The sequence below is a fragment of the Cervus elaphus genome, chromosome 21, assembly GCF_910594005.1.
Source record: "Cervus elaphus chromosome 21, mCerEla1.1, whole genome shotgun sequence".
Classification (NCBI taxonomy): domain Eukaryota; kingdom Metazoa; phylum Chordata; class Mammalia; order Artiodactyla; family Cervidae; genus Cervus; species Cervus elaphus.
The window spans coordinates 13,471,335-13,491,134 of NC_057835.1; the positions used below are offsets into that span (position 1 = coordinate 13,471,335).

At 44.5% G+C, this 19,800-nt stretch overlaps 1 protein-coding gene across 2 annotated transcripts in view; it reads left to right on the plus strand.

Annotated features, from left to right (window-relative positions):
- The window catches only part of KCNQ3 (potassium voltage-gated channel subfamily Q member 3), a 301,013-nt gene extending 283,548 nt beyond the window's left edge, over window positions 1–17,465 (plus strand). The window contains exons 12-15 of one of the 2 annotated variants that reach the window (XM_043880307.1): window positions 2,278–2,409; window positions 4,633–4,731; window positions 6,471–6,555; window positions 8,643–17,465. In XM_043880307.1, the coding sequence (XP_043736242.1) occupies window positions 2,278–2,409; window positions 4,633–4,731; window positions 6,471–6,555; window positions 8,643–9,365 (1,039 nt within the window). In that variant the 3' untranslated portion in view covers window positions 9,366–17,465. Of the gene's footprint in view, window positions 1–2,277; window positions 2,410–4,632; window positions 4,732–5,186; window positions 5,270–6,470; window positions 6,556–8,642 lie in introns of those variants that run through there. The other variant, XM_043880308.1, reaches the window with a different exon arrangement.
- Window positions 17,466–19,800: the final 2,335 nt, after the last annotated feature.

Sequence of the window (19,800 nt, forward strand, 5' to 3'; positions counted from 1 at the left end):
TTTTTATGGGAGTATGGTTACTCTGGGCTTCCCTAGTGGCTCAGCAGTAAAGAACCTGCCTGCCAGTGCAGGAGCCACAGGAGATGGGGGTTCGATCCCTGGGTGGGGAAGATCCCCTGGAGGCGGGCATGACAACCCACTCCAGTAATCTTGTCTGGAGAATCCCATGGACAGAGGAGTCTGGTGGGCTGCAGTCCATGGGGTCACAAAGAGTCAGACATGACTGAAAACTTAACACACACGTGGTTGCTTTACAGTGTTGTGTTAATTTATTTTAAATGCTGTTGGTGAGGGAGGGTGTGTTGACATGAAGTTTTCTTCTCTTATGGGCTTCTGACTCAAAATAGCTTTTCTCCCATCTGTCTTCATTCATTTAGTTCTTTTTAATTAGCATTTTCAACATGGTAATCAATTATAGGATTTTTTTGGTCTGTTTCAGACGAGACTTATAACTCACCCTGGCTATTTCTATTTTGCTTGAAATGCCATAAGAAAATTAAGAAAATATGCTACTACTTCAAGATAACTCCAGAATGTGAGTTTATAAGCACTGCACCATGATGGTAGTGAATTCTAGACTGAGTCAGGGTCACTAAGAACTAGTCACGGCATTTTCAGATTTTCAGTCCAATAGAGCAGGAAGCACACGAGTTTATAATATGTGGCCCTCAGCAAAGCTGTTGACATGGTTCTTCATGACGTCACTCTGTACAATGTGCCAGAAATATGGCTGGATAAAAAACACAACTTCCTGGATTCTCAACTAGTTGAATGATCTTATTCAAAGAAAACCAATGAATGAATCTGTGTCAGGCTCGAAGGAGGTCTCTGCTGAGATGCTTCCTGGTCTGGCTTCTACCCCATCCTTTGGAGTACTGTCACTGATGCTTTAGTTGAGAGGTTGGCAGACATTTTTTTGTGAAGAGTCATATATGTAGTAAATATGTCAGCCTTTATGATCCATAGGTCTCTGTCGTATTTAACTTTGATCCTGAAGTGCAAAGGCAGCCATAGACAGTATATAAATGAATGACTTGAGGCTGTGTTCCAACACAACTCTATTTTCAAACACAGGCAGTGGACCAGATTTGGCTGCAAGCCATAGTTCCTGACACCCACCTTAGATAGAACTGTGTAACGGGCAGGCTTAGAAAGTGACACAGAATTGGAAAGGAGAGCTTGAATGGTACAATTGATAGACCAAAATAGTGTTTAGAGGCTGAAGTCATGGACTGTGACAAACAAAATGAGTCTTGAATGCACCGTTAAAAAAAAGCCTATACAAGTATGAGATGGGAGGACCTGGGTAGCTGTGTTCCTTATCACTGGGTTGTGATTCGGTGTTTTAAATTGACACTGTGTTCAGCAAGAGTTGACCTCATGAGGGAAGTTTCAAGAAGATTAATCACCTAAGACGACTTTATTGATTCCCAGGAAGACGGAGGTGAGGATTCCAAGTTCTGGGTGCCCCACTTTATTAAAAGCCTGAAAAAATTTGAGGAACCAAAGCTAGCTTTTCTCTTCCAGAAGCTCATAAGCCAAAGGATTAAGGAGGCTATTGAGGAGAGATATGTCAGCTGTCCTCAAATAGGAAGCAGTGTGACGCAGCTGTTAGGACTGTGAGCCTTGTCCCCATACAACCCTGGTTTCAGGAAAACTCTGACATTATCAGCAAGATGGCCCTGGGAAGAGGCTGAAGCTCCCTTGGCCACAGTTCCATCATCTGTGAATCGATTTATTAGCAAATTGTTAAAAATGAACTCAGCCCGTGTCTGGCATGTAGTGAAAAGTGAAAGTGTTAGTTGCTCAGTTGTGTCAGACTCTTTGTGACTCTGTGGACTGTAGCCCACTAGGCTCCTCTGTCCATGGGATTCTCTAGGCAAGAATACTGGAGTGGGGTGCCATTCCTTTCTCCAGGGGATCTTCCCGACCCAAGAATCAAATCCAGGTCTCATGTACTGCAGGCAGATTATTTATCTTCTGAGCCACCAGGGAAGCCCAATGTGTAATAAATGTTCGCTTTTACTGTCACTATGAATTTCTTACTATTCATATGAGTGAAAAGAGATAGGCATGAAGAAGAGACAACAGCCAGCCTAACTCAGTGTGGTTCCAAGAGGTGGAACCAGGACCAGGAGCTGGGACTTCTTAGCAAGTCGTGTCTTTTTGGTTCTTTTATTCCAACCACCCCCCACCCCACCCCAGAGTTTGTTCATCTTGTATAAGTTACCTCACTCTCCACTCCTGATGCACAAATGTCTCTACTTTGCCTGCCAGAATTCTACAATTCCGTCTCTATAAAAAAAAATTCAAGGAGACTTTGAGGCCTTATGACGTGAAGGATGTGATTGAACAATATTCTGCTGGACATCTCGACATGCTTTCCCGAATCAAGTACCTTCAGACAAGGTAAGAGGCACATCTGGAAGGATGGTGCCCTCCTGGCTGCTGAGGAATCGGCCAGGGAGGCCTCAGAGCTGAGAGTGAAAGGCATCTACTAATCCGCAATGAGGGAAAAAATGTTAAGAACAAAAATATTCATCAAACAGAGACATCAAGGCCAACCAATGTGAGATCGAATGAACTGGGGAGAATTTCTATGAAATTGACATGGCCAAGATTAATAGTCTGATCAGGCCTCAGGGAGAGAAATAACATGTGTTTTAATCATGTCTGATCATGTCTTAAAAAATCATGTCTGATCCTTTGTATATGCCAACAATATTCGGATTATCTAAAATGAGTCCAGTTGGCTAGTTCCAAATATAAATTTTTACTCAATTAAAAGTTCATCAAGTGTTAGTTGTAACAGGGAACATGTCAGGCAAGTGTATGCTCCTTGGTTTTTGTCTCGTCACAACAAAGATTTGGAGTGACGGACATTAAAGCCCCCTCGGCATGTCACAGCTCTCGGGTCTTGGACAGACCGTGTTATAGCTCTCAGGTCTCGAACGGACTGTGTTATAGCTCTTAGACAAATCAGTGTTACAGCTCAATGTTATGGCTCTATTTTATTTAGAGGATAGCAGGAAAATCCATCTTCAAGGCGTGAGGGCACGTTGATCCAAAGACACAAAGAGAAGAGTGTCCCAGCGTGCAGGAGAGAGAGAGATCGAGCTAGCTTTGGCTCCTCTTTTTATATGTTTCTCTCTCTCTGGGCCTGTCCTATGAAAATTGGGCCAGCCAGGAGTGCTGTTTGTTTTACCTGAGGTTCTCATTCCGGTCCTCAGACCTTCCTTTGTTCTATTTTCCCAGGCTTTTCCCTTCCAGGTCTTCTAGCCACCGCCATTCTGGACTCCTTTTCCCTATTCTAACTACCTAACGAACATTTGTAAACAGCATTGATTCCTAGCTAATAATTACCACCGTTTTTGCTGATCACCTGGGCACTTCACGTATGTGTCTCCAATCCCTTATAACCCCCTACAGTTTTACATTAGAGCTGCCATATACCAATGAGAAGGCCAGGGTTTACAGGACAATGATCTTGCCCCAAACTATCCAGCTAGTAGGTGGCAGAGCTGAAAGTGAAACCAGATCCATCTGGGTACAAAACTCCTGTCCTCTGTAACACACCACACTGCCTCCATTATATAAATAGTGATTAAGAGAAGAATGGTACCTGGTCTCATTTAAAAGTTACGCCACCATCAAATGACATTTTTACAATCTATGTAGTAAGATAAAAAGTTATGTGATCTGTAGTGGATATATATGCATAATATGATTACTAATAGCACACTCAGAAATATATACATACTTGTACATATTTATATACTTGCATGCGTGTGTATCCTGGAGGAGGGCATGACAACCCACTCCAGTGTTCTTGCCTGGAGAATCTAATGGACAAGGGAGCCAGGCAAGCTACAGTCCACAGGGCTGCAAACAGTCAGACACGACTGAAGTGACGGCATGCACGCGTGCTTGGAGTCACTGGAGGAGCAGCTGGGTTTGCAAGACAGAGAGAAGCATGGCTCCCCCTGGCTGCCCGGTCCTGGGCCTGTGATAAGCCTCCCGGGCTGTTTCCATGCCCTGCCCCCACCCCAGTCCTGCAGATCAGGGCTGGGTGGGCGGATGGCATTTGTCTTCTGTTGTGCTCAGGGTGACATTGATGGGGGGCTATAGGAGCTACTATTGAATTCATCCCTCTAGTAGCTGGAGGAGCCTGCCAAGCTGCAGGGAAAAGAGAGCACAGCTGAAAACAGAGCCTAGGATTTAGCAGGAAGACCTCCCTAACTAGAGGTTTTGGGTGGAATGAAAGAGCTGGGGGACCAGACCTGCTGCAGCACACTTGACATTTGCTGTAAGAAGGAACAGAACGCGGCTGCCATCCTGTCTCAGTGGTTCGGTTGCCTCTCCTCTGGGATGGAGAGATGCTCTCCGTACCACTGGGCCAAAAAAAAAAAAAAATGATGATGCGTTAAGATTAGAAATTCCTTCTCCTTTCCTCTGTCTTTCTCTCTTTCTCTTTCTCCTCGTCACCTCCTCCTCTCCCCCTTTCTCTCTCTTTACGCTCTTCTCTTTTATATTCCAAACTCGCAGCTGACAACAGAACAGAATACATTGCTCTCCTCTCTCTTCACACAAACTCTCCATCATTTAATCCCCCCTTTGTGTGCTCTCTTTCAGAATAGATATGATTTTCACCCCTGGACCTCCGTCTACTCCAAAACATAAGAAGTCTCAGAAAGGAGCCGCCTTCACCTACCCATCCCAGCAGTCTCCCAGGTGGGGCCCGGGGCCATTGACTGATGGGCTGTCAAAGCCCGCACCGCATCCCCATGCCCAAATCCCCATGCCCAAGTCTCAGCTGGGCTCCTTTACCATGGAGGTGAGGTTGCCATTCCCCCAGATAAGATGAAGAGAAAGAGCCTGCAGCCTATTCCAGCCTGTGGCTGTTTGAGAAGTTTCTGTATGAAAGCCTTGCAGCCACACTCCTTTGTATGGCTACTGAAAATGCAACTGACGGTTTCCTAGTTAGAAAATAAAAGGAGACTTGTGAGGGGTTTTTTTTGGAACCTAAAGAATACTTCATGTTAGCAGATCCCAAGGCATTCCTCCTGGCCAGCTGTTTTGGCCTTTTTTTTCTTATCAGCCCCAGAGACTAAGAAGGAAGTCCAATGTCGGGCCCCAGAGCAGCTCTGCTCTCCCTGAAAAACTGTCTGAAAATTGTCCTTTTATAGGTGATGAGCAAGGATCCTTTAGAAAGCCCGCTGTCTGCATTTACACTTCTTTATTCCCCAGTATCTTCAAGGCAAGTATCAATAACATAAATGAGTGAAGGGAGGTAGGCATAAGAAATATCATGCAGTGTATAATAATAAGGCTCTTTATCATTAAGGAAGGAAGAGTGTAAGGAGGTGATACAGAGCATATAATCTTGACTTCAGTTCTGGGGCTAGACTAGCAAGGGGTGAACCACAGGGCCCTGAAGAACCTCAGTTCTGCTCTTGCTAATTTCAAGAAAGGAGGTCCTCTGTTTCCAGATAGACTAGTTTCTCAAGAAAAGCTGAATATTCAGATCTGATGTGCAATTCTCCACTTTTGAATGGCTCCAATGTTTAAAACCCTGTGCAAGCCAAGGAAAGCACTGGGGAGCTGGATTCAGCACACAGGCTGCTGGTTTTTGATCTGATTTAATTCAAGACTGCTCCAGGACTTCCCTGGTGGTCCAGTAGTTAACACTCCAGACTTCAAATGCAGAGGGGGCAGGTTCGATCCCTGGTCAGGGAACTAAGATCCCACATGCCGTGCAACACAGCCAAAGATTGAAAAAAAAAGAAACACTGCTTAACTCAAACCTGGCCAGTAACCTAGAAGGAGTAAGCAGCCTAGAGAAAAAACAACTGCCTAGAAATTGCCAGGCATGAATGGTTTCAAGCGGTAGCTAGGCTCCCTGAAAGTTCTCTTCTACATGGGACAGTATTGAAACTAACTGGAATTTAGGCAGATGTGAACTGTGGTTGGCCAAGGAGCAAATGCAGCACATGTTTCAGTCCTGTTCCCTGTGAATATCATCTTTGGCACCATTTTCCAGATTTTGCATCTGTTTTCCAGTCTTAGCTAAACGGAACAGATGAAATATTGACTCCCGAGATGAGACAACCATGCTCCATCCTCAACCAGTGTCTGAGACGGAAAGGCCAAGGAAAATAATTTAAAGCAATCAAGCACTCTGGGCACAGTTAAGTGGTGTATTAACCTTAACACAAAGCTTCCTGAGAACAGCATAATAGCTTCACATTTTCCTACAGTCAACATGGTAAGCATGAGACATCCCTGGTGAAGGCAGGAAATGCTGGCCTTTCCCAGTGCCTGTGGGCTGCAGAGTCCCATGGGTTCTTCCAGACTCTGTAAGCCTGAGCACGAGCAGGATAGTTCCAGGGACCACGGCCCACCTAGCTGAAGTGACCTTGCAGAGCAAAAATAGGTATCACGATCTTACAGCATTATGGGCTCTTTCCTAGGAATGAACCCTATGTAGCCAGACCATCCACATCAGAAACTGAAGACCAAAGCATGATGGGGAAGTTTATGAAAGTCGAAAGGCAGGTAGGTCCTTCCTTTCTCGCACCAAAAACAAGTATGTGGGATTTATTTTCACATGTCATTTTTTTTCATAGGGAGATAACAAACTTGAGTATCTACCATTCATCAAGGGATCTGGAAATGAAATCCCTGATTTAACACTTTACTGGCTGGGCAATCACTTGCAAGTGAATGAATTGTTCTGAGTCTCAGTTTCTTCATCTGTATAATGGGGATGTTAACACCTCATGAGGTTGCTTTGAGGATTAAATCATTGATACCTGTAAATTACCTAGAATAGTAGCTGGCACACAGTAAATGCTCAACCTATGGTAGCTACTATGATCATGAACTTCATGGTGTTTAAGGAACCTTAGTGCCCTTCTCCACATTTTCTGTAATTTTCTGTATTCATAATCCTCCTTCCCTGAAAATCTGGGTCAGTGAGTGGCCTGTATGAAGGGGCCTGGAGGAGGGCCGGCTATGGGTGGGGTTCATTCAGGGCAGAAAGAAACCCATTCAGTCACAGCACCCCAGGAAGTCCACCTCTCATTTCTTCAGTAAAGTGGCTTGTATTTTAGCCTTGTTTGCCCAACTTTACCTGGGAAGCCCACCTTCCCGGTAAAAAAATCTGCTTGTAATGCTGGAGGCCCAGGTTTAATCCCTGGGGCAGGAAGTTCCCCTGGAGAAGAAAATGGCAACCCAGTCCAGTATTCTTGCCTATGAAATCCCATCGCAAGGCAGGCTACAGTCCATGGGGTCACAAAGAGTTGGACATGACTTAGTGACTAAACACACAATACACCCAACTATGCTAAATAAATAGCACTGTCAATTTCCTTTAAGATTCCTATCAATCCTTTTATTTTATTCATAACCCAAAATTGGATCTGTGCAGAAAAGATAAGAGAAAATTTGAATAATTATCCCTTTTTAGTATGTCAAGAATATCCTTTTCTATTGTTAAATTTTAATTTGTCATCTCAGCTCTTCCATTTACCTACTTTGTGATGTTTGATGAGTTATTTCATCTCTCTGTGCCTCTATTTCCTCAACTGAAAAATAGAATAATAGTATCCACTTCATAGGACTGTTATGAAAATTAAATAAGTTAAATAAGAAAATTAATATGAAAAATTAAATAACTTTAAAGTGCATAGTAACTGCTAGAGAAGGATTAGTTGTTATTTAGACTTGGGTACCAACTCAGCCATGATCTTGCTTTATGCCTTGTGTTGTCAACTATAAGAGGGAATGGTAGACCTGCCTTCAGTCCTTCCTGGTGAGTTGTGAACTGTCGGAGAAGAACATCCCATGCACACATGCACGTACACTTGTGTCTGTGTACGCACGATGATTTCGATATGTTCTCAATTTTGTAGGTAGGAGCGGGTAGATGCAGCTGATCTCAGCGTACCTTCCACTGGTCTCCAAGGCCCCTAGGGAGCATCTCTAGTTCTGAGAAGCACAGTTCTTGCTAACCACTGCCCTTGTACCCATGGGGTTTACGTCCCCAGGTAAGGGGAATGTGCACAGACAATATAGATGCTTCTTTAAGGGAATGTTTACAAATCAAGAACTCCTCCTCCTGGATCCAAACAGGAGCAGCAAGACCACCTTCTCCTTGGGTAAAACTTATCCTTACACCATGTCTCTGCTTCCAGGTTTCTGGAAAGCCCTTACCCTGTTTTTTCAGATTAGCAGATATCCATGCAGGCTTCCCAGGTGGCACAGTGGTAAAGAATCCGCCTGCCGATGCAAGAGACACAGGAGACATGGGTTCAGTCCCTGGGCCAGGAAGATCCCCTGGAGAAGGAAATGGCAACCCACTCCAGTATTCTTGCCTGGAGAATCCCTTGGACAGAAGAGCCTGGTGCAGAGTTGGACATGACTAAACGAGTGAGCACGCGTGCACGCATCCATGCACAAAGCTCAAAATCGAGAGACACAAAACAGTTAACTGCTATGATGATTATGACTTATGGCAAGTTCTTATGGCAAGAACCCTCTTCCCTGCTAGAAAGTAAATGCTCTGGTTTTTCCTTACCGCCAATGACAAGTGCCCGCAGGCCCGGAGAAAGCAGTAATCCCCAATTCCTCGTATTTTCCAGGTTCACGACATGGGGAAGAAACTGGATTTCCTGGTGGACATGCACTTGCAGCACATGGAACGGCTCCAGGTGCGTGTCACCGACTTCTCCCCGAGCAAGGGGGCCTGCTCGCCAGCCGAGGCCGAGCGGAAAGAGGACCACAGGGACTCGGATTTGAAAACCATCATGTGCAACTATTCCGAAACGGGCACCCCTGATGCCCCCTACAGCTTCCACCAGGTGCCCGTCGACAAAGTCGGCCCCTATGGGTTTTTTGCCCAGGACCCCGTGAACCTGCCCCTAGGGGGACCCAGTTCTGGAAAGGGTCATGCGGAAAGGGTCGCCTATGCGGAAAGGCCCACCGTCCTGCCTATCTTGACGCTTCTCGACTCCCGGGGGAGCTACCGCTCCCAGGCGGAACTGCACGGCCCCTGCTCGGACCGAGTCTCTCCCCGGCAGAGGTGCAGCCTCACCCGGGACAGCGACACGCCCCTGTCCCTGATGTCGGTCAACCACGAGGAGCTGGAACGCTCGCCCAGTGGCTTCAGCATCTCCCAGGACAGAGACGATTATGCGTTTGGCCCGAGTGGGGGATCAAGCTGGATGAGGGAGAAACGGTACCTGGCCGAGGGTGAGACGGACACGGACACCGACCCCTTCACACCCAGTGGCTCCATGCCTCTGTCATCCACAGGGGACGGCATTTCTGATTCGATATGGACCCCTTCCGGCAAGCCCACTTAAAAAAGGGGTCGTGGGCTGACTCCTCCTTGTAATGTAGACAGACTTTGTATAGCTCACTTGCTTTCACACCCGCCACGTCCCCGTGAGATCACCGGGGGCTGCATCAAACGCATGCATGTGCGTGGTGGCCCCACCTGGGCGGGGGCTTGTCGTGGCCTTTTACCTCCCCCGGTCACCACAATGAAGCCGCTTCCTTTCAAGCATGGTTTGCATGACTTTACACTATATAAAATGGTACCGCTAACCTCTTTAGGATACACATTTATCCGCTGTTCTTACTTTGAATCATGACTGGACCAGTACAGGGAGAAATTACGGATGAGCCGTGCTATGTCTGTGTGGTTGGCTGCTTTGGGTTTTGGTTTGGTAAGCAGAGAAAGTCGTTTCCGTTGCTTCTCGCATCACTGCCCCTTTGTGTAAAACACTCCAATGATTAGTTGTTTTCTACAGCAAGCAAATAGTTCCCTCAACAAAAAAGCATCATGTACCAAGGAGGTTGCCTCTTGAGCTAAAATGTGAGGGCAGGAATGAGTTAGCATCATATCTGCCAAACTAAGAATTACAAAATTATTTTATTAAGGAAAAGCTGGGAAAACCTTCCGAAAGCTCTCAGAGGGACCTCACTTGGTCTGTCGTTGTCAACTCTCACGCCCCAGTTTCTTCATCTCTCCAAGGTGGTGGCAAGTGTAACATTTCGGATGAGTTGTGAATAGGCAGGGAGAAAGCACACACACGCACATTAAAATAGTTCCCAACTTCTGCAGCCAAAGATAACAAAATTTATCAGCTTCGGGGTGCCCCTTGGGGCAGGAGTGAAGTTCAGTGCCTTCAAGACGAGGTTCCAATTCACATTCCTCCCTGTGATACTCAAACAATATGTCCAAGTCAAATAGGAACTGGAGTCAAGAGGGCACACAGAAATTGCCTGGTCCAGGAACTTCCCTGTAAAAATGAGAAACCGTAGGCCAGGTAAGGAGAGATGACTGGGATGCCCCCATCACCCCCCAGGAGAGCTGGGACTCAGATCTGTCAGCTGACTGTCTGCAGGCCCTGGTCTCCTCCCAACACTGCTCTGCAGTTTCCACAATGGGACCAAGTACCTGTATTCTGTGTTGTGTAGAAAGCACTCATGAGGCTGTTTGTCCAAGTGGGAGGGGGATGTCTGCTTTTATTGCAAAATGTGCTTGTCTGATGCTTTGCATTCTGGATCCAGAAAAAAAATCAATACAATGAAGCTACAACATTTTAGGCAAAATTTTCAGAACCACCTAATTTTACCCCTGTAGATATTTGAAACCACATGTAGCCATAAGACTAGCTAACGTGTAAGCGGACAAGCTGGAGTGCACTGACCTGTGTAAGTATCAATATGAAGCAGAAGCCATCCTGTTAGGAGAAGTTGCTGCTTCTCTGAAACACACTGATGGGCAAGATTTCTGTTAGGCTTGGAATAATTAGCTAAATGACTCCACCACAGTGTTATTGTCTCACTCTCTTCACACGTCTAAGGGCCGTTGTAGATGGTTGCCGTGGTGACCATCAAACTGATTGACATGAGTGTCTGCATCCCCCCAGTATTCTCCCTCGAATTGTTGCCAAGAGCCAGAATGGCTGTGGCAGACACGAGGTTGACAGCTTCATCGTTACCTAATGCGAGGATTTTGCACTATGTTGGGAGAGAGGAGCTTCTTCCTCAGAGGTGGGTTTCTTTCAACCACATGTCAACAGGTATCTCGTAAAAGGCTCAGAGTACAGTGATAATGAAGGGTCAGCCCCTGACTTTAGGGACCTACAGCCAAAGCCTGAAGTCCTTGGTATTGTGAATGGGAGAAAGGAAGTTGTACGTGGGGAGTCCCATGAATGGATGGGTGTTGACCTTGAAGTCCCAGGTAGGAAATACAGAAGAATGAGCACATACATCAGACGTGAAACCCCCTCTCCGATGGTTGGCTACTGGACTTTCTGGCCATTTGAAGGGCAAAAGGCGTGGATCATTTGATTCTTCCCCTGGCCCCCTATAATATGGCTGCAAGTGCCATTGGGGTTGTTGACCCAAGAAGCCTTATGTTCCTTCCTTAGGGCTTGGTTCATGATTCTGATCTTCCTGGAATCTTTCATCAAAAATGACTGAGCCATCTAACATGCCAATTATTTTTCTAACTTATTAATACCCCTGCAGAACGTACTGCTCTCAGTATCTTACAAGTAGAGGCATTTTCCAAGAACTCAGTGGAGTTCCCAACTGGAAAAATGAGACTTTCTCATCCTCATATTAAAAATAGTCATCATGGATCCAAAGTTAGATGATTTCCTCAGGTTCTTTTAGTAACTGACAAATGACTGGAATTTGTATTTTGTTCCAAACCGTAAGAAGGCACGTTAGCTTCCCTGCTGAGTCATAAGGCCAGGATGGCAGGGATTGGATCTGTGTTGATTATATAGCCCCAATGCAGTATCAGGGTAGACAAAGGCAAATTAATCTTCATGAATGAATAAATGATAAGGATCTTAAGAACCATTCTTTCCCATCTAAGAAAACAAAAAAGAACACATTTACTTTCTGGAATATTCTGCTTTGCTATTCCCTTTAAAAAAAAAAAAAATTCCTGAAATGCAAACCAAACCCTATTCAAGTTGCCTGCCCACAGACAACATCATCAACATGGCTGTCATTGATGAAGTAGAAATTCAGGGTCTAGGACTGAACATAGGTTATAGGGAGAAACAGTATGTGCTTCCACAAACATCTTTTTGTCAAACCAAGAAATAGCATGCTGGAATAATCCAACAGAATTGGTAAATAACCATTTACCAAGATTACTGGTAAATTGAGATTATTTTACCAAGATTATTCTGCTTCAGCTATACCAGTGGTTTATCTGAGACTATTCTACCTCAGATATACCAGTGGTTCTGAAGTTTGCCCCAGAAGCTACAATAGTTTCAGCTGAACTTCATGAAATAATGAAAAATTAATTCCATTACAAGAACTAAGTATGACTTTCTCAAGGGAAACTGTGACTTCATCTTATGCATTTGATCTCTGTATGTCACAACATGATATATGCAAAATTTAAGAGGTCCTCTTTTAGTAGTATCAAAATTAATTAGATAAATCCACTTTCCAAATGTTAGGTTAAAGGTAATGCTATTGGCTAAGAAGAAAGTACTTGAGATCACTTTTGAGTTTGGACTATCAAAGACTAGCACACAAGCAAATTCTGGAAGTATTTTTTTTCTAACTGTGAGAGGAAAAGGGGGGAAAAAATCAAACTGAGGAAGTTCTATTTATTAAGTGTGTTTGTTCTGGAAGCTGAGAGATCAGATTTATTAGACATAGCATTGATGTTATAAAGCTCTAATTGTCATGAAAACAAAGCCAGACAATCCCAAGGTATACTATAGGTCAAATGAATTCATTAGTCAACAATATGCATTGAATGCCTATTTTGTGCAAGGCAGTTAGTTCCTAAGACACTGTGAGTTGAAAGAATAATTACTTATAGACATTATTAATTGTTAATGCTAATATAACAGGAGCTGCTCATAACTGGCCAAGATCATTGTCATAATTCTATGCCACTCAAATAAGTGTGATAAAAACACTCATTTGTTTATTCATTGCCAAGATTTATTAAGCACCACTGTCTTCTAGGCACTGCACAAAACACCAGAAATTCAGAGATAAGAAAAATACCAAAATCTAGGACTCTAGTGGCCTTGAATTATTAAAGGTCCCTTCAAACTGTGCCTACCAAAAGTGGAAAGAACCTCATCTCATCCCTGCAGACAATTCTATATAGACAAGAATGCTTCCAAGGTTGGAATCAATGAGAGATTGAACATGGAAGAACATGAAAGTAGAAACTCTGCATTGAAGTGGTCATGACCCCATCAGCTCAGGAAAGGCCAGATGGGTCCTACGGGGACTTTAATTTCCATGCTTTGGACTTTATGGCTCCAGATAAGCTGTGGAAGAAGAGTTTTTAGAGCATCTGAGAAGGTTCTTGGAGAAACGCTTTCTCTTCCTCACCAGATTGCTGCCATAATGGACACCAGGCAAGGAACTGAAACAGTTCCATTTTGTGTGTTGACCAAGAGATGCTTATAGTAAGGACCAATATACAGCATCTATTTCAAGAGAAAAGCTTCTAGAAACCTACAGACCAGGTTCTTCTGGGGCAAGAGAAGAACTGTGTCCAATGTCCTTAGATGTCAACTGAATTTTGAACAGTCTGCCAAGCACAGCCCAGGCTTCCTCCAGAAAATGCCAAGTAACTGCTCTTGGTTTTCCTAGAATCCACACACAAGGCACTTAGAACCACAAGGATTGTCTTTGCTCTCTGAACCCCAGGCACTCTGAGGAATCTGCCCCCTTGTCCTCACTTGTCTTTGAAGGCTTGTTTGTTTCAGGATGAACTTTTGAACAGACTGTAAGTCCTTTCTTTGTATTGAAATCAACCCAAAATTCTTGTGTTACTGATATTACACTATTTAAAACTGAGCCTAAATCAGGTAGCAGGTAGAACAATGCCCAGGTCAGAAGCAGATACTGTCTGTATAGATTTAGTGCTTTAGGAAACCAGGAGTGGAAAATGCCTAAGAACTTGGGAGGATATAACGATGCCCTGGATGAAAATTTGAGTTATATTCAAACATGTTTGGCTTTTCTGGCAAATTTTTATTTTCAAAAGAGCTAATTCATATAGATAAAACCCCTAGTACAGAGACTGCCACATCCGAGTGACTACCATTCATGTTCATTTTTTTTACAGTATATGTGGATTCCATTGCCTGAATCTTTGGTGTAACTCATGAACTCTAAATTTATGCTAGAAGATCTTTTTCCAAAAAAGAGTGGTGAAGATACAATATCAATTTTTACACAACAGAATCAGGCACTTTCACAATTGCCATTTAAATAAGGACATCTCTAGGAATGAAAAGCCTTCCTTTTTCCATCAAAATAAGGAAGAGCAGAATGTCGGAAGGAGGAGACCAGGACTGTTGGATCCCAGTGTTCGGGTCGTGGAAGTTCCCTGGAACACAGTTGGTAGGTGGTAAAGTCAAATAGGAATAATTGAATATAAACAGATGAGTGGTTTCAACAGGAAAAGTCAATTGTGCCATGATGTCTGAGAGACAAATGCTAGAAATGAGTGGAGAACTTCCACGAAAGAGTTTAAGTTTGCTGAGACCCTCCCCAGGGGGCTTTGTTCTCAGCTTTGAACAGTCTCAGCTCCAGCGTGCCTGCAGGGAAACTGTGACTAGTATTCTCCTCTATCATCATAGATGCAGGAAAGTAGAATTTCATAGACTTTTAGATGCTCAGAATGAGAAGAGACCTCAATAACCCAGAAAAACCACTTCTCTTTTTATATCAGGAGCCAAGAAAATCACATTTACGTGATCAGTGACTAAATGAGTGATTGTGTCACAGAATCTGGAATTCAGATCTAACTCCTAGACCAGATGTTAGAGATCAAAAACTGAAACACCCAGTGAGAATAGAGCATTGCTCTTGAACCCAGGAGATGAGAGAAAACTTCCCAGTCCACTGGAGCAACTGCAAAAGCAGACACATGTTCGAAACATCTTCCTGGCTGGAATATGATTGAGGATCCCATGCCTTGAAAGATGACATCATTCCTTCTTCCAAAACCCTGCTGTCTTCAAAGGCATAGTAATACCACTGCTGCTGTGAGCAGTTGAGAAAAGGAAGGAAGAGCCCTCCTCCCCTCCCCTCTGCTGACCGCTCCCACTTTGTCCCCTCTGTGCCCTGCCACGCATAGACTGGTTCATCTCTTTGGTGCATCGCTTAGACCCACTCAGCTTCAGACTCATGTCTCAGACTACATCCTTATCTATAAGCCCATTTACTAGGATTTCTCTTTGAAAAAAAGAATTATGGACTTGAGTTTAAGAAATGGGATGTGATTTCTTTGGGCCCCAAGTTACCAGGTCTACTAAAGTTGACCCTTTGTGTGGGGCTCTCTGGGTCTCTCCTGGGCACAGCCTGTTTCCTCTTGCTTTGTCCCGAACGTATGTCTTGTTTATGTCACAGCCTAGTATTCTGGTGTCTTCACCAAAACTACAAAGAAGCAAACAGGATTTAATTGCAGATATTTTATGTTCCTGTAACTAGAAAATTGTTTTAGGAAGTGAACAAGCCTCTGTCGGCTCAAAGGAGGATTTCCATAGTTGGTTTCCACTCATGCTGTGCTTGGGATAGATTTTCCAGAATTCAGCAGGGCTACCCCACAGCCCTTGTTAAACCCAGTAGCAGGATATTCATTTCTCCTGAATCAGGCAGAACCAGGAGCTCCTAAGAGATAGAAAGAAAGATGGTCAAGCTCTTGGATGGCGATAGGTGACCCAGGGTTTTTAAAGACTGTCTGGGGTTGAAATAAGTTTCAGAGAGAAATAAATCAAAAATGGGCTCTATGTAAGAATAACCTAAGTGTGACTTATAATTGAGCAGTCAAAATTCTTTCCCACAGATTAGGAATATATCTGTAATTCCTCTTAGACTTGTCAAATGGACTATACAATTTGCCATCCCAGAGTAAGATAAAATGAGAACATTTTTCTTTCCATGTTCTATTCTCTTCCTCTGCCCACAAGACTGTGGTCAGGGACGGGGGAGAGGGGAACGTGCCCTGATTTCTCACTTGGAGTGGTATGGGACATCCCAGTTCTCTCTCTTGAGTTCATGCAATCCTCATCACAATCCCACCGGAAAAGTGTTACCATTTCCACCTTGTAGAGGAGCAAGCTGAAGCTGAGAATGAGAAGCCCTCAACAAAAACCCGTGTACCTCCAAAGTCCATTGTTTCTCCCCATCCCAAGTCTCCCAGGTCAATGGAAATGCTCCCAGACAGGCCCTGGGATCTTCCACAAAGCCTTGCCCTCCTCCACCCTGTCTTCCAGTAGAATGATTGCAGACCCATTGGATCTCTAGAGAGAGGAGTGATTCTTGCCTTGCTATTTGGTGGTCCCGCCTATTCTTTTGAGTGGTTTCACATTCCAGCTGTCGGCGGGAGAAAATAATGCCACATAAATTGTCAGTTTAGTTCATGTTGGAATCCACTGGCTCTGGGAGTTTGGTATGGCTGCAGATAATCCCACAAGTGCCCCTTGTTCTTTATCCCCAAGGATCTCCTTTCATTGTTTTAACCAAACAAGTTCAAATGTCCCTCCCTCCTGACTCTGGTCTTTTGTCTCTAGACTGCCCCTTTATTCCAGGGCTTTGAAATCCTGCAGAAACAGTTGGGTCTTCAAAAACACTCCCTGGGAGGTCAAACGTTCAGAACAGTTTGTGTTTTTCTTTCTCGTTATGAAAAGATCAAGGTTCCCAGCGGAAGCCAACCTGATCTGATAATTGGGCTCTTATTTTCCCTCTGAATCCTGTTCTAAGGGAGGGGAGGATAGCTTCACCCTCCGAAGTTCCTCTGCGGGCTCAGAGTCCGGGTGGGAGGACAAGTTCCCAGCTTGGGTGCTGCTGTCTTTTCAGGTGTCAGAGGCTTTGCTTTAGAGATGGGAGGTAGGCTCTGACCCATCTTGAAAATCACCTTAGAAAGACGGGCCAGCTTCAACAGACTTGTCAGTCCTTCCCTGTTTTAAAGGAAAATGCTTTCCACATTGCTTCCAGGGGGATATGGCTCTTCTTGTACTTTTTCCTCTTCGTAATGCAGCAGTGATGGAAAATACCAGTCTTTGAAGAGCACGTGGAGGTTTCCAGCGACATGAATCCATTGTATCTGATTTTGGGTTGTATTTTCTTTAACCCCCTTTTACGGCATAGAATTCTGGTGCCTTGCTCCCTGAATTTGTCTCCATGCTAACAAGTAGGCTTTCTTCACATTCTGGCTTACACGGGAACACAACTCTTCCACAAGTGGCCTTTAGTGCTCTTTATAATATGATTTCCTGTAATTTTTAAACTGTATGTGTAATTTATATTCTGGCTGTGTCCAATCTTTGAACAACTTTACTAGGTTGATTTCCATATATATTATGCAAACAATTCTTACCTGATTTTTTATGTTCTATCTTAAATAAATACTGCACCACTTATTAATAAATAGACATTTCAATGACTGTGTGGCATAATGTTCTTTGCTTCATGAATGACACAGAGTGACAAGTAAGGACAGTTCTTTGTTTTAATATTTATTTGGCTGTGCCAGGTCTTAGCTGTGGCACACAGGATCTTCAATTTTCCTTGCAGTACTCGGGTTATTTAGTTGCAACATGAGAACTATTGCAGCTTGTAGGATCTAGTTCCTTGACCAGGGATGGAACCTGGGCCCCTTACATGGAGAGTGTAGAGTCTTAGCCACTGGACCACCAGGGAAGTCTCAAGACAGTTCTCCTTTGGAGAAGTTTCACCTCCTAGACCATATGGAAGGAAGACCATGCAGGTGACTCAGAGAACCTGGGCCCCTTACATGGAGAGTGTAGAGTCTTAGCCACTGGACCACCAGGGAAGTCTCAAGACAGTTCTCCTTTGGAGAAGTTTCACCTCCTAGACCATATGGAAGGAAGACCATGCAGGTGACTCAGAGAGACTGTAAGTCAACAGAGGGGAAATGAGTGAAGTTCATGTCAGATAGTCTCCCTGTATTGTCAGTACAGCTGGAAGGGATGATTTCTCTTGAGAGACAAGGTGTTGGAGCAGGGAACTCTGGGAGCATTACTTAACGTTTTCCTGTCTTGGTTTGTCATCTGTAAAGTGAGGAGGAAAATGTGTGCCTCGAGGAGTCATTATCCTCCTGAAGGATCTAGCACTCAGCACGTCTTCAGTGAGCAAAAGGTTTTGACTCTATCTTATACTTGCATCCTTGGCTGCCTTAATTGGGTTTCCATAATAGAGACAGGATATTGGGTGCAAGTAGTTTATTTGGAAAAAGTGGAGAGACCGGAATAGGGAGGGAGAATAGTCAGTAAAGAATGAACTGTTCCTTGTGGGTAACTGGGCTCATTTCCACCAGGAACTCCCTGCGAACCTATGCGAAATGTCCCAAAGAACTGTTCCACCTGGAGACAGGCGTGTGCGCATTCATCCCCTGAGCCCTGTTCTCCCCTGGTGGAGGTTGCCCCGGGGTGTTAAATTCCCTCCTCTATCAGTTTCCTGGGCTATAGCTGAGCCAGCGGAGGTGATGAGCTGTCTGAGTGCTGTGACCACAGGGCAGGAAACGGGCAGGGCAACATCAGCATGTGGCACAGAAGTCTGCTTGAAAACCCTCCATACACACACAGAAGCAAAAACCCAGCCAGGTTGCCACAAGTCACTCTAAGTCAGAGGACAATGTTGGTGAACACTGGGCAAGCTGGTCATGGTGGCCACGAACTTATTCATTATTAAAACAATGCCTGTAACCTCTAGGAAGCAGGGTATAAGTTCTGCTAGAAGGTCATCCTTCAGTTCCAGGGTCCACTTTTGTTATCGTGAAGGCCTGAGACTGACCTTGCAGTTGAGAAGAACATCCAGTCTGCAACCATGTGTCTCTCCCCCAGTGAAACATACCCACCTCCCGTCTCAGGTGACTATATGACAGACAGAGAAAGAGCCTAAAAATTATATCCCTGAGAAAATCCCTTTCCATCTGCACAAATGGAGCAAAAGCCCATTCACAGCCTTGCATCCCAGGTCCTCCCGGGAGCTAGTTATTGTTCCTAACAATGTGGGCTTCCAACAATGAGCTCAGGCAAGCAGCTGACCTGGGACCCAGTGGCCTCCCCACACTGAAGATGTGTAAGGGGTCTCCCCTGAGAAAAGTCCACTTGTCCTTGTATCCTGCCTCCACATCCAGTATGAAAACATCCCCAGCAATTTATCTTCTGGTTCCAGGCAGGTCAGCCTCAGGCCAGAGGAGGGCAAGGGGGGTTAGCAGAGGGAAATAGAGATGAAATAGAGAAATAATAGAGATCAAATCATGGACAGCCTCCTGGGTCATTATAAGGACACCTGCTTTTACCCTGAAAGTAAAAGACAGGAAGTTAGTGCAGGACTTTGAGTAGAGGGGTGACAAGATTTGATGGGTGCTAAGTAGGGCTTCTTTAGCTGCTGTATTGAGAATACACTGGATGAGGCAGGGGCAGAGGCAAGGAGCTTAATCAAGAGCAATACTACCTTAGCAATAATCCAGGCGAGAGCCAAGAGTGGCTTGGACCAGAGTGATGGAGGTGGTAAGAATGTGTTTTAATGTAGAAATGACAGTATTTGCTGATAGATTGAATGTAAGGTGTGGAAGAAGGAGAAGAAGCCAGGGAAATTATATAGATTTTATCTGAGTGCCTGGAAGAATGAAGATATCATTAATTGAGATGGGAGTAAATTAGAGAAGAGGCTAGTTTTTGCATATGGCCTTTTGCATATTAAATCTGAGATGCATACAAGGCATCTAGTGATATGTTCTGTAGATAGTTGAAC